This window comes from Ascaphus truei, chromosome 2 (assembly GCF_040206685.1).
Source record: "Ascaphus truei isolate aAscTru1 chromosome 2, aAscTru1.hap1, whole genome shotgun sequence".
Taxonomy (NCBI): Eukaryota; Metazoa; Chordata; class Amphibia; order Anura; family Ascaphidae; genus Ascaphus; species Ascaphus truei.
The window spans coordinates 426,968,236-426,984,293 of NC_134484.1; the positions used below are offsets into that span (position 1 = coordinate 426,968,236).

Below are 16,058 nucleotides of genomic sequence, written 5' to 3' on the forward strand. Positions count from 1 at the left end.
TACCACATGCAGCACTTATCTGAGATCTGACTCCAAAAAGACTGTTCATGGTCCCAAGGCTCAAAGTATCCGGCTGCTCCTCCTTCTCTTAGGGCTGTTCTATACAGCATGCGGCCGTGCGGTCCTATGCGAACGCGCGTGCCGCATACTTTTCATGAATATAGAGCCGGGAGCTGCAGGTTAGTGTATATGTGTATATGTGTGTGTATGAGTGAGTATATGTTGTGTGAGTGAAAGCAAGTCCTAGATAGATTTTTTTAAAGGGGAAAAAAAAAAAAGTTTAATATTTTTTTTGTGTTTTATAATCTTTGACGCACACACACACACACACACACACACACACACACACACGCACGCGCGCGCACACACGCACACACGCACACACGCACACACGCACACACGCGAAAAGATTAATTTCTTCATCTTCGCCGCTGTCTGTTGGCTCCTCTCCCTGCTGTGCGCGCGCGGCCCTTCTATAGAAAGGCAGACTGACATCAGCCAGCTGAAATTCCGCACGCGCACGGCACTATAGAACGTGCCTTACTGTGCACTCCAAAACTGGAACAACCTACCAGAGAATCTCACATCCACCACCAGTTTAAATTCTTTCAAAACTAAGGCTGTCTCACATTTAATCTGGTCTGTAACTGTTACATACGCCTATAATATATATTTTCTTTAACTGTGCATGCAACGTCTTGTATATAATGTATACCCTGTTCACTTATGTAACTGTATTTGTAACCATGTATTTGTCATCTTAACTCAATGCCCAGGACATACTTGAAAACGAGAGGTAACTCTCAATGTATTCTTCCTGGTAAAACATTTTATAAATTTAATTTAAATACCGTGGGGAAGAGCGCGGGGCCTCTGCAACCGCCCGTGCCCTCCAGCAAAATCTCCCGCTCCCCCCTGGGGGGCACACCCCCCAGTTTGCACACCCCTGCTCTATATTGTCCTTGAACTTGGAAAATTCTTCCAAGATCCTGTAAACCTCCACCATGTTAAGATTGTATTTGGAGGGAATCCGCCATTTTGACTTCTAAGTTTTCAATATCACTGTTTAATCACGGGGCACTGTTAAGTTTGTAGTGCTGATTGTATGCTTTTTTTTTCTTTACAATATTTTATTTGCAGCAGCTTTTCAAAAAAATTGTAATGTGATCGCTGGGAACAAAAGGACTAAACTGTGAGACTTAACAGCAACAATCCTCTAGAAATGTTTATTCCCCAATTTAGATACTGCCGAATCGACCGGGTTGATACTTAAGGTATTCATCAGTAAAATTCAAAATAATAACAGCTTTCAAAAAGGTCACAATTTGAATATACATTTGATTTTGATATCTTTATTTTAAACACATACATTTACAGCATGCAGAAAGTTCGAAGTAAATGGCATTTTTTCCATCCCAATTTCAATGTGTTTGAATGTATTGGAATTAAACTGTTTGACTTCTCACTGGCATTTTGTATCAACTTCAGGTGTTACACAGTAAAGAGTCAGTATTTCTTAAATTAGGCAAATAATTTAGTTGATCACCATGAATAAATATGTTTTATTTCACCAAGGTTGTATTTTAACTTTTCCCCAGAAGAGCCAAGGAACAAAAAAAAAAACAAACAGAAACGGAAATAAGGAAAATAAAAATACTGCACACTAAATGTCAATGCATTCCCCATAAAAAGAAAAGATACGTTCATATAGAAAACATTGTTTTCTAAATTGCCTATTCCAAGACAACTATAAGCAGTTACCACAAAAAAAAAAAGGGGGTTGTTGAAGGGGAAATGTGCATACAGAAGATTTACCATTCCATATTGTAGGCGTGAAGCTAATAAATGTTTAATCATTTCATTACAGAGCAACATGTTTTATTTTATCAGGGTTTGTGAAACAAAACAAAAAAAAATTAAACATTAGCAATTGAGGCACAAGAGAAAATATTCTGCTTCATTTAAGTGTGATGTACATAGGTGTGTTTTTGTGAAATACCTATCTGACCATTTAAACACTGTCCCCTGAGACAAGCAGCTAGACAGATTCAGATACATGAAACTTCCAGGAATAGGTTTAGTGTTGAACACAAATGCACTTGAACTAATTTCCGTTCTGGATAGAATAGGATCAGCATCCTCACTTAAATCTTTAACGTACACCTCATTGTAATCTCACCACCTCATTGTAATCTCACCAGTGTACGATTGCAAACTAAAAGCTCTGGAGTGTAAATACTACATCGTCTTTCAATCGAGATTAAAATCTGGAATTCCCATTGATGTCTTTATACGTAAAAAAAATATACATTCAGCCTTATTCTAACAAAAACGTTATATATAAAAACAGAAAATGTATTACATTTTCTACAAGTGAGAATAAAATGTAAAGGGATTACTCAATCTCAAAAGGGATTACCTGAGGTTTACATATTGGATGCCTGTTCCATTTGCATCACCAGTAGTGTTTTCCCAAATTAAGTGAAGGATGAATACAATGCAAAAAAAATGCCTCCGCAAGGAGTGATTTTTAAATATTTTCTACTCTTTCAGAAACTGACCTACCTCATTCATATGCATTCTAATAAATTCCAACACCTTTCTGCAAAAAGGTTATTTCATACAATTGTACCCACTAAAACCTAAGTATACGAGATACTCTCACTAGTAAGTTCACGAGAAAGCATATTAGTTGGAGGTATAGTGCAAATTAAATGACGACATCTTTAACATAAAAAAAAAAATCTTAAATACAAGTCATCTTTATACCCAAAGAAAAATAAAACAAAGAAAAGGAGAATTAACACTTAAAACAGCAAATGTTATACTCCATTTGAAAAAAGAAAAAAAAAGGAAGGAAGCAAAACATGCGATTTTGGAAAACGTTTGCTTTCCAGTGTAAGTTTTTCAAATGCTGCCACACTCCAGAGATAGGGGCTGGTATTTTACACTCTGCTGGGAGTGTACAAAAGGCTCACCTATCTCTGTTTATAGGAAGTCATCATTTTGATGATTAAAAACAAAACAAAAAACAAATTAAAATAAACAGTGCTGATTAAAAAAAAAAAAAATGTGACGTTTAACTAATTGTTGGGATTTCTACATATACACTGCCTATCAGTTGTTTTTTTTTAAAGTATGTGTAAAATATTAACTATTCCATAGAGCCACAACTGCAGGGAATGTACATTTTACATTGAAAAGTGACAGACTTAGTGGTACAATATTGACAATGTCAAAAACTATAGCCAGTGCAAGCTTTGCATTACAGTAAAATGATTAAACAGGCCATGGTGATACTATATAAAAAAAAGGTCCAAAATAATGAAGCAGAATGTTTTCACACCATCAAGTTGTGATACATGAAAGTTCATGAACAGAACTGTCTTAATGTTGCAAAACACAGAACCCATATTCGCTCATATAAAAGTTTACTCCTATATCTTGTTACTATACATTATTTAAAGAGAACCACATGGCAGCAGATATCCCATTAGATAATTGAGCAGCCTTGATTAAACTGAAATCTTATATTTGGTAGTAAAGATTTCATAGCCCAGTGGCAGGTATCATAAGCACAGTTTAGTATCTAAACACTGTACGAACTACAGTATTTTGTAGTAACGTTGAAGTTAAATGAAGTCACTTTAGAAATCTAAGTACTGCCTTTATATAGCGAGACAGTAAGGTATTATGCATTTACAAAGGTTAGCCTGTAGGTGTATTAAACTGTTAAAGTTTGGTTCCATGTCCGTCCCCCCCCAAGACGAAGTTTGCACATATTTAACTACAGTAGGCCATTCTACTAGGATCTACGTAACCAGTAACTTACATTCAAACTTGGCACAGTGCATACTAAATTTAAGACATGGATAACAAACTGTGCAATGGATAGAGCTACATTTTAAATTACATGTCATATGCAAGACACCAAATTGCGCTCTAGTTGTGCTGCAAATCAATTAGCAGAATTTGCCAAGAAATGCAGGGAGGAGGGGAAGAGCTGTACAGGCCAAGTATAAATTACAATTTCAAAACAATCCTACAATCCCAAAAAGTAAGTGAATCCCATTTACAAACACCACTCTGCATGATTCTCATTTCTTCATGGACTTCAATCCTTCAGCAGCTAAAAGAGAAGATTAGAACCATAAGAAACATTTGTCAGATATAAAATGTACTATTTGTAGAGAAAAAATCCAATCTAAATGTTTAAGTGTATCTATATGGTATCTTTAGTTTTTATGTTGGAATTAGCTGCACAAATAGCACGTACATACAGTTAGTTATTAAGTCGGTGTAATTCAGAGCCACTGGAAATTATTATGCAACCAAACAATGGTTATTACAGTATTCCATCTCAAAATGTTCAAGATGTCACAGCACAGACCAAGTGAAGAGGTTTTGTATTGCTCCATGAGCAGGATTAGAATGATAAAATCCTACAACCAACATGTTTCAGCTAACAGTAAACATGAAGTAGAAATAATTAACATGAACTAAATTCCATGTATAAACCTTTGGAAGGGGTAGAGCTTACATTTTGTCTTGTTTAGCACCCCCGCCACGCACTGCAGCTGTCTGGCCGTTTGGAGGGAACACGCCTCCCCCACGAATTGCATTTGGATGGGTTGGAGAAGCGGCTGGATGCTGTCCAGGACGGATAGGCTTAGCTGTACAAAGAAAGACAACCAAGACACCTTCAAACCAGACTGCTCAACTCTTTAGTATGCATTTCATATGATAAGTAATAAGTATAAACATCACAGTGGGCTCCATGTATTTAGCACCTATACCAAAAAAAACACAAAAAAATATTCAGCAATTTCACTGAAAATTCAATAGGCAATCTTTGAGATAAAATTGGATTTCCCTTTGAACATAGTCATCATAAATAGATTTCCCCCCAAAATTAAACGTATTAAACAATGACACTGAGGCGTTATCCATATTCCGTTATACAAAGATGAATGAAAATATTTATAAAATGATCATTTAATATCTTTAATATATAATTTTTTAGTGTTTTATTAAAAATGACCATGGGCAGGTGTCCATTTTTTGCTACGATATAGTAGGTACATACCAGTCACCCTGACTGAATCAAACCTCTACAGAGCCATACTGCCGTGATTTCAGTTTCGGGGACCCCCTGGTTCATGAGATACTAACCTCAGAAAGGGGTGCTGGCATTTCTGCGCAGTTTAAAAGTCCCACGTCATGTGGGCCAATAAGGAAGCCACAAAAGAGGATATTGTTGCTTCCTATTGGCCTGCAGGACGTGAGACATTTAAAGCTGCTATTTCGATAGCGCCAACTGGGTTGCTCAAGGAACCACCTTCAGAGGTTAGTATCTCCGGAAGCAGGGGTCACTGGAGCTGAAATTAACATGGTTCAGCTCTGGAGATCCCCTGGTTCATAAAATTATTGGAAGAAAAAAATATATATTTTAAAGCCTCTTTAAAGCTGCAGTTCAGGCAATATCCTGCATGTGTTTTTATTTTTTAAATAAATCAGTTCTGTAATAAGAAAAAATACTTTTAGCATTTTCGGTTTTAAACAAAACTACTTTGAAAGACCAATTTTCTTGTATTCTATTTTAACAAGCATGTTTGTTCCTATAGCAACCATTTACATTCCCCAGATCTAAAGATGTCGCCAAACTTTGCCGATCAATAGACGGAGAACGAATTGACCGACAGCTATGCAGTCCTTTAGGTAAGTAGAGATTGGCCACATGAAACTATTGAAGTAAAAAAAAATAAAAAAATAAAAACGGGAGCTTGAACTGCAGCTTTAAAAGACTAATCAATATTTCAACAAATTATTTGGACATATATACCATTTAAGTCCACCCCCCTTAATTATCTTAACGAAGCCATGCCTCACTATTTTAAGGTTGGGAATGTTTATGGGTTTCTTTTGTTTTAAGTTTAAGTAATTTTAAAGACAACAAGGCTTCCATTGAGGTCAACCAATAAAGGGCTATAACGTCTGGTCCAAATGACAGCATTGCTTTTTATTGGCTTATTTTTTAAAGAATACAGAGGGAAAGACTTTGCAGCTCTGAAAACACTGTTTTAGGTCCTTTAGGATGACCCTGTTCCAGATTATATAAAGGAACTCCTAAATCACCAGTTCATAAAGGTTATCCAATTTTAGAAGTGTGCTTCAGAGATATGAAGGTCATATCACAGAGGAGCCTATCATTTAGATAGGACAAATAAAAACAACGAGTATTAACAAGGAGCCCTAGCCACTTTTCTTTTGCTTCTAGCATTTACTGCTGTTGCTGGGTTACTCACAATCAGCGAAACTATTAAAAATAAACATGTTTTCCATTTGCTTGTACTGGTAGTCATTTTGACATTTATTTAAACCTGTACATCTCTCAGTAGCTCTCATTTTGACATAAATATATATCCATGATGTGGTGGGTGTAGGAGTTTGAGCTAGCTGGGAATGTGTGTTAATCCATTTGTGGCAGGCAACTGTTGTATGGAGGTAGGTGGCACTTCCCCCCAGTGCTCACTCCTCCTCACCTTTTTAACTTGGGAGGTCTTTTCAGTTTGCTGCAAGAACAGGATCTACTATGGTTCTTTCCCCTCATACAGAGGTAAAAGGAAGGGTTCACAGTGTAGTGTTAGGACCTGCAATGTTTGGTTATACCGTGGCGTGGTATGCAGGCTTATGATGCTTTGGCCAAAGGATCTAACTAAATAACCAAGAAAATATTATTATTGAAGTATTTAACTGTATACTTATTACCATATATGTTTTGTCAATTGGATGTAGCATTGGGCAACCCTGTCTTTTGTTCTTGGGGAATACCCCGTTTATAGTGGCAGATGTTGGGGGGGGGGAAGAGAGAAGTCAACAGGAGGGCTGAAATACTCCCCTCCCCCCCAAAAAAATACTGCACATTACTTGCCATGTCTAGAGATTTCCAGCCTAAGCGCTAGATTTTTGCCATCTCTGTCATGATTTCATCTCCCATTTAATCCTTTCATCACCCAGAAGCAATTATCAGCTTTAAAAACAATCTTTGGCTCTCAAGCATGAAATGCTATTCTTACAAGCTTTTTTGTGTGTGTTAGAAATACATCGATTAAGGTCTTTAAGGTGTTTTTCTTTATGTTTCCATCTCCCAGAGGGCAGTTAAAACACCTTTAATAGCACATACGCTGGGGAGAATAAAAAAATGAAATCTGTACTGAATTTACCAATTTGTGCAGAATGTCCTCTTCTAGCCATGTTCTTGGATCTTACTGCTTCTTTAATGCGGTCTACTTCTTGTTGATACCGTTTACGATCGCGAGATGCATTTTCTTTGGCTTCCTTCAATGCAGACTCCAAGGCTTTAACTCTCTCAGCTGTAGCCCGAAGTCGTTTCTCCAGCTTTGGAAGCTCACACCGCAGATCTGCATTATCACGTACCAACTACGTAGGAAGAATAAAAATGTACATTACACTTCTACATCCTAAACCACTAAACACCCTCAAGTGCGTGTGCGCACAAACGTTTTTTTAGACTAAATTTAACAAAAAAAGATTAGGCGTTACAAAAATAAAGCAATTTGTTTCATACCTGCTTGTGGACTTTAGTGAGCTGTTCAAGGTTATTCTCGAGAAAGGAAATTTTCTGCTTCTGTGCTGCGCTACCACCAGTGTCATCTGAATCCATTTCTGCACTCTGCCAAAAATACAAAAAAGGTGACGTTTACGTGTAACGGAAACCGGTAAAGCATTTGACAATGTAAAGAAAAATTACAGCTTACCTTTTTAACTCTAGTAGTCAAGTCTTGAACAAATAACTTCCTGAGGTTATGCAAGGTCTGAAGTTCTTTCGCCTGTAATTAAAGTTATTTACCTTTACTCTGTATTCTTGAAGATTTACCACACTTTTTATATATATAAAAAATAAATAATAATTAAGTTTGCTTACCACGGTCTCCTCCAATCCCTTCAGGTCTTGTCTTGCTTGTTCTCTTCTATCCTGCATTACACTGCAGATTAAATTTTAAAAAAAAGGTTACTTTGTTGCCTTAAAAAAATGGTATGTGCTGATAACCCTGTTAATTAACATTTTGTACAGAGACTCCAGAAACATCAGACGTCCCCCAAAAAATAAACGCTTTTGCTTAACGATAAATTAATTTGTTGTAGCCTTTCCAGGAGCGTACAACCCACTTAGAACACAAGTGACCGACATAGGACTGCATTATTGTGTATCCTCTCTCCTATTCCCTCAGCTATACATGTAGCCAATCTTTTCTCTTTACAGGGCCTGAGTGTTTAATAGCCTTTCTGAGTTTCTCACTTTAGTTCTTTTAACATTAATATTCAATATCCTAACTACAGGCCAAGTATGTCATTTCTCCTCCAATTTATTCTTCAGATTTGGGCAAAATGAAGGCACTACTCTTTCCTGATTTAGATGGAATCGTTCTCAGGACTTATCCTGGTGAATAACAAAATAGGGCAGCTTCCATAATAATGCTTAGCTCACCAACCCACCTTTCTAGTTGATGTAATACTCAAGAATAAGGTTCAAATGATATTAATAGAATTCAATGACTATATATTAAATTGTCCACATTAAGGCTCAAGACCTAGCCACTTGATGTGAGTAGGTTTTCAATTTTTACCCACGGCGGAGGAGGTTATGACGGAAGTGACCGAGGTCATCACCATTCTTATTGTAATATTTGTGCGCACGCTGTGTGTGCATACAAATGTATAATTTTATCATTTATATTTCATCAAACCATTTGAATAATTTGTCATCCTTTGCTAGTATACCTAGCTTTATCAGTTCTTTACTCTGGGTAATGCACTATGGTAGTGTATATGGTTTTTGTCTCCTTTTGCTGATGTATACATCATTGCAAGGATTCAAGCTTTTTCCATCCCAGATCCATCATGTTTTTTAGATCCTCAACGCCAGAGAGATCTCTGTTTTTGATTTTGTTTTGTCGTTACTGACCTGTCGCGCTGCTGTGTAATTCACCGTGTGATGCCATTGGAACATGCTCCACTAAGCCCGTTGAATAAGGTAGGGTTATCCTTATTTTCTTATTACGGAGGGAAAGCATTCAAAACATATAGACCTGACCAAACTATATATATTTTTATTCCTGTACTTACGTGAAATCATGTAACTTTTTGCCCTTTTCCTGGTCAGCAAATTTTAATTTTTCATGCTCCACCCTTAGTCGCTCTTGCTCAAGCATCATCTTCTGATTTTGGCTGCAAAGAAGAGGTTTACAGTATATTGAATGTTGTAGGCAACTAGTTCTTGGGGGGGGGGGAATAATTCAATAAAACGCTTAATTTGGAGATGCTAAAGATATTTCAATCACTAGTCACCTGCTACAGACCTTGTTTTGTTCATGTTCAATGTACATGTATATAAAAATGCAACCATGTTTATTCAATATTTATATGGCTATATGGCTTTCCATAAAACAAAATCTGCTTAGTTCGATATGAACTAATGGGCAAGTGACATTTTTAAATGGATATATTTGGTTTAAAGTGGAACAACTGTGGCGGAATTTATAACATCTGATAATTATCAAGACGTAAAAGGCTGTACCATGCGTCTGTGGTACACCATTATTCAATGTGTACAAGCATAGCTCATCTCCCACAACCGCAAGATGGGAACAAATGAAAACAGAGGTAATGTATTTTAATCTTCATACTTCTACTATTCTTAAACCAAGTGTTACATTACAATGTATAGATTTAATTTGTTCTTAAATGTGACAATAATTAACACTTACTCTTGGAGATCAGTAATAAGTTTCTCCTTGGTATCAATCTCATCCCTGAGACTGCTTAACTGTTTATGGTGGGTCTCCCGATGACTCAGAATCTGCTGCTCAACAGCATGCTGCAAAATGAAGATGATACACGCTTGATTTCATTTCCGAAAACAGTTCATGTTTTTCAATTTCTGTACTAATTCTACATTTAGGAACCTTCCATTTTAAAAAGCAGAAAAATACATCACTGGAAAAAAAAAGTTATAAAATGAAAACGAATACAGTGCACATCTTTAAAGTGTGCTATATTATTTCTGTTTCTGCACATTGTTATACAGATATTTGGCAAGTGTATTTTTCCTTTGATTTTAAAACCAAGTGTGCAATAATCAGATCTATACATACAGCTAGCTTGGTTAGTGCTTTGTATGAATATGAAATGTAGCCAACAGAAAGAGGGAAGAAGAAAAAAAATGTAGCAATTGGGATTTTTCTTATACAATTTTTTTTTAAATCTTTTCTGCTAGAGTGCCTGCAACATATTATAACGGAAAGCGTTGCTGGTCTGTTTATCCCTCAGAGTGAAACATAAGTTTAATTTACATAGGTTTGGTATGATTTTTCCCCCCCCACATCTGAAAAGAAATCTAAAGTTAGCGGTCATTGGACATACCTTAACTTCATTTGCCGTCTGTACTTTATTTAAATGTTCTTTCTCCATTTCATGCACTTTTTCTATAAAAACGCAAAAAAAAAAAAAGTTTAATGCAGTTGTGTTTGTTTTGGGGAAAAGAAAAACATCCATGATAAGTCAAGAGCACAAGAAATGATTTTTCAAAATTGTTGTGCACAATTCTGTAATTTATTCTGTAGAGCAGGGGTTGGGCAACTCTAGCCCATCAATACAGCCAACTTTGCTTTACTTCAGTCTATTTAAACAAAAAACAAAAAAACCCAGTCTGTATTTAATGGAAGCTTCCCCAGTAGATGGCAGACTGCTGAAGTCGCTGCTATTTGCTGTAAGGCTGATGACAGGCACTAACTACACCTGCAATTTTCTCTGGCAAAAATGCTTGTCTGGAGAGTCATAGGTGGACTTGCAGAGTACAGTTTACTCTGTCGATTGGGTAAAAGTGGCACAGCTCTTTAAAGTCGCAACACTACACTCCCTTTTTCCTCATTTTTATATTTAAAGCATGTGACAATGTATTATTCTACTTGCTTACCCAAACTGACAATCGTTTGGCGCTCCTGTTATAAATATGTAAAAATCCTGATTGTGTGCCTAATTAAATGGCCGCCTTCTAACTGTGCTGCAGTCTGACATGCTGCAGCTGATATGTAACATTATATTACCAAGTGTAACACAATATTGTTACAGCTTTAAGAGCAATAGACAGTCTGCTATTTGGAACACAGCAACAGATGTTTGTGATACTTTGTTGTCAAAGTGCAGAGCTCAAAAAGGTGTTGTCAGAGCCGTTTTCAAAAGAGGAAGTGGATATGACTTCCTAAATGGTTGCTGTAGCAAACAAAGGATTATCATTATTAAAAAGGGCATTAGAAGTTAAAAAAAATGCAGTCAGTATTACCTAATACTACAGAACTGATTTTTTTTTTTTTTTAAATTTAAAAAATATTTTTTCACGTTTTGTTGCTTTAAAAGAATATGCAACAGCTCCTCAGACATCCCTTTCAGTCACTATGAAGGATACTACTTTAGGATTTTATAGAGATGGTATGTAACTCCATTAAGACAGAACAAAATGTAGGCAATGGTTCAAAATTATGCTGGTAAAATTGTGGTCAGGAGGGAACAATGTATGACCACGGTGGACGTATCCGGTGTGTCAACACTTCTGGTCGAATATATAATTGGCTCCAATTTACTTTTGAGTATGTTGCCTTCATGTTCAAGGTGCCTAATAAGAGGTGGTCATTCTGTTATCAATAACTTGACAATGCATTTATTAACTGGAGTCCACCAGCCATACGGCAGAGAGGTCATGACCACTCTTTAGCAGAGTTGAGTCTGGTGAATTATGGAAATGGATAAAAGGTTACATCTTAATGACAGTCCTACAGTGTGCTTGTACATCTTTGGGAATGGCGGAAGGGTAACGGCTTTAAACAGGACAATCAAATACTGGGTTACTGAAGCTCTCCTCTTTCCATCCTGGTGCCCTGCTCATATTCTCCTTACAGAACATCTTGACTAATACAGTCGACCCTAAATACATTTGACATTATTTGAATATAGCTTACTTTAGACAGTCAAATCTCTTACCTACGATGTCTGCTCAACATATCTAACTTACTTTATTCTGCTGTACTAACGGTTTGTAAATGCAAACACACACACACACACGTGTGTGTATGTATATATGTATGTGTATGTGTGTATATGTGTATATATGTATGTGTGTGTATATGTGTGCGTGTATGTGTGTATACGTGTGCGTGTATATGTATATATGTGTGCGTGTGTATATATATGTGTGCGTGTATGTGTATATGTGTGCGTGTATGTGTGTGTGTATATGTGTGCGTGTGTGTGCGTGTGTGTGTATATGTGTGCGTGTATGTATATATGTGTGCGCGTGTATATGTATATATGTGTGCGTGTATATGTATATATGTGTGCGTGTATATGTATATATGTGTGCGTGTATATGTATATATGTGTGCGTGTATATGTATATATGTGTGCGTGTATATGTATATATGTGTGCGTGTATATGTATATATGTGTGCGTGTATATGTATATATGTGTGCGTGTATATGTATATATGTGTGCGTGTATATGTATATATGTGTGCGTGTATATGTATATATGTGTGCGTGTATATGTATATATGTGTGCGTGTATATGTATATATGTGTGCGTGTATATGTGTGTATGTGTGTATATGTGTATATGTGTGCGTGTATATGTGTGTATAAGTGTATATGTATATATGTGTGCGTGTATATGTATATATGTACATGTGTGTATGTGTGTGTGTGTATGTGTGTGCGTAAATGTGTATAAGTGGGTGTAAGTGTATATGTATATATGTGTATGTGTGTGTAAGTGTATATGTGTGCGTGTATATGTATATATGTGTGCGTGTATTTATATATATGTGTGCGTGTATATGTATATATGTGTGCGTGTGTGTGTATGTGTGCGTGTGTGTGCGTGTGCGCATGTGTGTATGTGTGCGTGTATATGTGTGTGTGTGTATGTGTGCGTATATATGTGTATATATGTGTGCGTGTATGTGTGTGCGTTTATGTGTGCGTGTATATGTATATATGTGTGCGTGTGTGCACGCGCGTATGTGTATGTGTGTGTGCGTATGTATGTGTATACACACAAAATTTGACGACTGGGCTCTTAAAGCTATGAAGATGTGACAACTAAATACAATTGAAATATACTTTTTTTGATTACCACCAAGCACTGCAATATTAGAAGAGGAATAGTACGTAACCCGTAGTTAATCGTATGTACACTAAATGTAGATATCTACAGTTAAGAAACGCACTCGGCCTGATGGCCTGCAGGCTCAGAGCTGCCTCTCCCTGATTTCAGAGCATGCCGTGTGCAAGGAATCAGAAAGTACACAGACCAGATATTCTGGAAAAGCTATCATCTGACTTTTGAACAGTGCTATAAAAACAGAATACTGTATAATAATGGTTTTGGAGAAAGCCCCACCCTGCGCCCGCAGCTTCACGAGCTCTTCATTGAGAGAATCCACAGACTCCTCCATCTGCCGCCTCTTCTGTTCAACATTCTGCACATATTCAGTCAGCGACTTGATCTTTGCTTCATGCTTTTATAAGACAAAATAAAAAAGAGAGCATTTACATTTATTGATCTAGATATCCGCAAAAGGTTTTTCAGCACTGGGGAGGTCTGCAGCACGTTATAGAAGACAATTAGAGAGTCTGGCATCTGTACTCCTATCAATTGAATTATACGTATAATCTACGTCAAAGAATTTGCACATTTTTAAAGTGGGAACCTTTTCTCAACCAGACAAAATGCATTTTCTCCCTTCATATTTTACGACATGGTGCAAGGAGGCTCAAAAACAAAAACATGTGGGATTACGAGTGTAAGCGCCGATCCAGAATCAAGTTCATGAAGTAATAATCACATAGAGATATCCTCAGACCTCAGATTTTACTTCTTGGTATGTGAATATATTAGTTTTACGGTTCTGTACAAATCATGTTCAAGTGCATCACAAATACCAATGCACCTCTGATTATGTGCATCAAACTTACCAGTTTCACATTTAATAGTTCCTGCACCACCATATATTGCAATCATCCCCTATGTAATAATAAACATCCCCTTACATTCACATTTCCCATAGATTTCGTTTTTGTGAACTATTAAGCAATACAACCTGACCAAATAACACCTTGATAAGTGGTTATTGGAACATTTATATGCTCCATAAGGGCATACAGAACTATATTAAATGTAACAGCAATATGTGTGATCTTAACATGTATGATCTTCCCTGAAAAGGTGCAGTTCTAATACACTCCACACACAGGCACGCAGATTTAGAATACAATAGTGTTACCATAAGTTAGCCACTGGTATACGCTTATCGCACACACACGATCTTGGAGTTTAATTACGCAATTGTATGCAACACTTACCTGTGAGATGCGAAGTTGGCATGCTGCCAGCTCCTTCTCATTCTCATCCATCTTCCTATTGCTTTCCGATTGTGTGCTCTCCAACAACTTGCAGCGTTTCACCATGGTTTTCACTTCGGATTTCATTTTACTGATGTACAGTCGTGCAACTGTAAACTCTTCATCAATCATGCCACTTACTTCAGGTTGCTGATAGGAGAGAGAGAAGACTGAAATGAGGCTTTCCAAATATTTGGCCTAATTTTATTCAATGTTAATGTTGCCTGCAATGACTTGCACAGAGTTAAAATCATGGTAGGGGTTTGATAACCCTGTTCATAAAAAAATAAAAAATATATACAGGCATACCCCGCATTAACGTACGCAATGGGACCGGAGCATGTATGTAAAGTGAAAATGTACTTAAAGTGAAGTACTACCTTTTCCCCACTTATCGATGCATGTACTGTACTGCAATCATCATACACGTGCATAACTGATGGAAATAACATAAATAAATAAATGTGTAACAGGCTCTATAGTCTCCCCGCTTGCGCACAGCTTCGGTACAGGTAGGGAGCCGGTATTGCTGTTCAGGACGTGCTGACAGGCGCATGTGTGAGCTGCCGTTTGCCTATCGGGCGATATGTCCTTACTCGCGAGTGTACTTAAAGTGAGTGTCCTTAAACTGGGGTATACCTGTAATATATTTTTTTAGAACCCTTCCTTTAAGGGAACATTTTTTTTCTCTCTCCCCCCCCCCCCCCAACGGTATTTCATATATAAAATCCTTCAAGCTAATTTTGCACTAGATAAAACAAATTATTTGAACTTTTAAATTTAGCTCTTCACTAGCAGAGGAGACAGAAATTCTCTGCAGTGCAATGTGTGCCAAAGGAGCAAAGAAGTTACAAAATAAAGATATTCATGAAACATGACAAAAAAAGTAACTTCTGTATATATTGGTCAAGGGATTGCCTATAAATTGGTTTTGATCAATTTAAAAAGTAAACGTATACATACTTTTGCATTTAAATCTCAGTTGTGCAAGTTTAATTTGCTTGTTAAAGCTTTTAAGTCTGTAAACAATAAAACAAATCACAACTATAATGTGCTGTACCATATTTACCAGTGAACCCACATTAAACTAGAAGTCGTTAAACCTTTATGCTTGAAAGTATAACTTCAACTCCTTCAATCCCTTAAAATAGACAGCAATTGTTACACAGATTACACTGGAAACACTTAATACGGTCAGACATTGGTTTTGCATTATAGAGTATTTGAGTAAGAGTCCTTGTAGATAGAAGCTTCTTATTTATAGAACGTCATCATACCTGAATTATTAATATGTATAAATAGTCAAAACCAAAGACATAACATAAAACACAGACAAAATAAATAAATATAGTCATGCAGCAAATTGGAAGTATCTAACTGAACTATACTATAATGCATAGTTATTACCTTAACATCATTGTTTCCTACTGCAATTCCAATCTCAGCAAGGTCTTTCAATAAAGAAGTCATCATCTCTGTTGCTCTTTTTTTCTGGTGGTTGGTCATTTCCTTAAGTTTCTGCAACTCTGAGTCTAAACTGGACAAAAGCGCCTTTAAAAAAAACAAAAAAAAACTCCAACATG

At 36.7% G+C, this 16,058-nt stretch overlaps 1 protein-coding gene across 1 annotated transcript in view; it reads right to left on the reverse strand.

Moving 5' to 3' along the window:
* Positions 1–1,332: 1,332 nt before the first annotated feature.
* KIF5B (kinesin family member 5B) overlaps positions 1,333–16,058 on the reverse strand; it is a 60,333-nt gene continuing 45,607 nt past the window's right edge. The window contains exons 15-26 of the mRNA XM_075587726.1: positions 15,883–16,026; positions 14,437–14,625; positions 13,475–13,592; positions 10,444–10,505; positions 9,789–9,898; positions 9,148–9,249; positions 7,946–8,006; positions 7,779–7,850; positions 7,589–7,693; positions 7,224–7,440; positions 4,541–4,673; positions 1,333–4,129 (exon numbers count right to left, since the gene is read on the reverse strand). Coding sequence (XP_075443841.1) covers positions 4,123–4,129; positions 4,541–4,673; positions 7,224–7,440; positions 7,589–7,693; positions 7,779–7,850; positions 7,946–8,006; positions 9,148–9,249; positions 9,789–9,898; positions 10,444–10,505; positions 13,475–13,592; positions 14,437–14,625; positions 15,883–16,026 — 1,320 coding nt within the window. The 3' untranslated portion in view covers positions 1,333–4,122. The remainder of the gene's footprint in view (positions 4,130–4,540; positions 4,674–7,223; positions 7,441–7,588; positions 7,694–7,778; positions 7,851–7,945; positions 8,007–9,147; positions 9,250–9,788; positions 9,899–10,443; positions 10,506–13,474; positions 13,593–14,436; positions 14,626–15,882; positions 16,027–16,058) is intronic.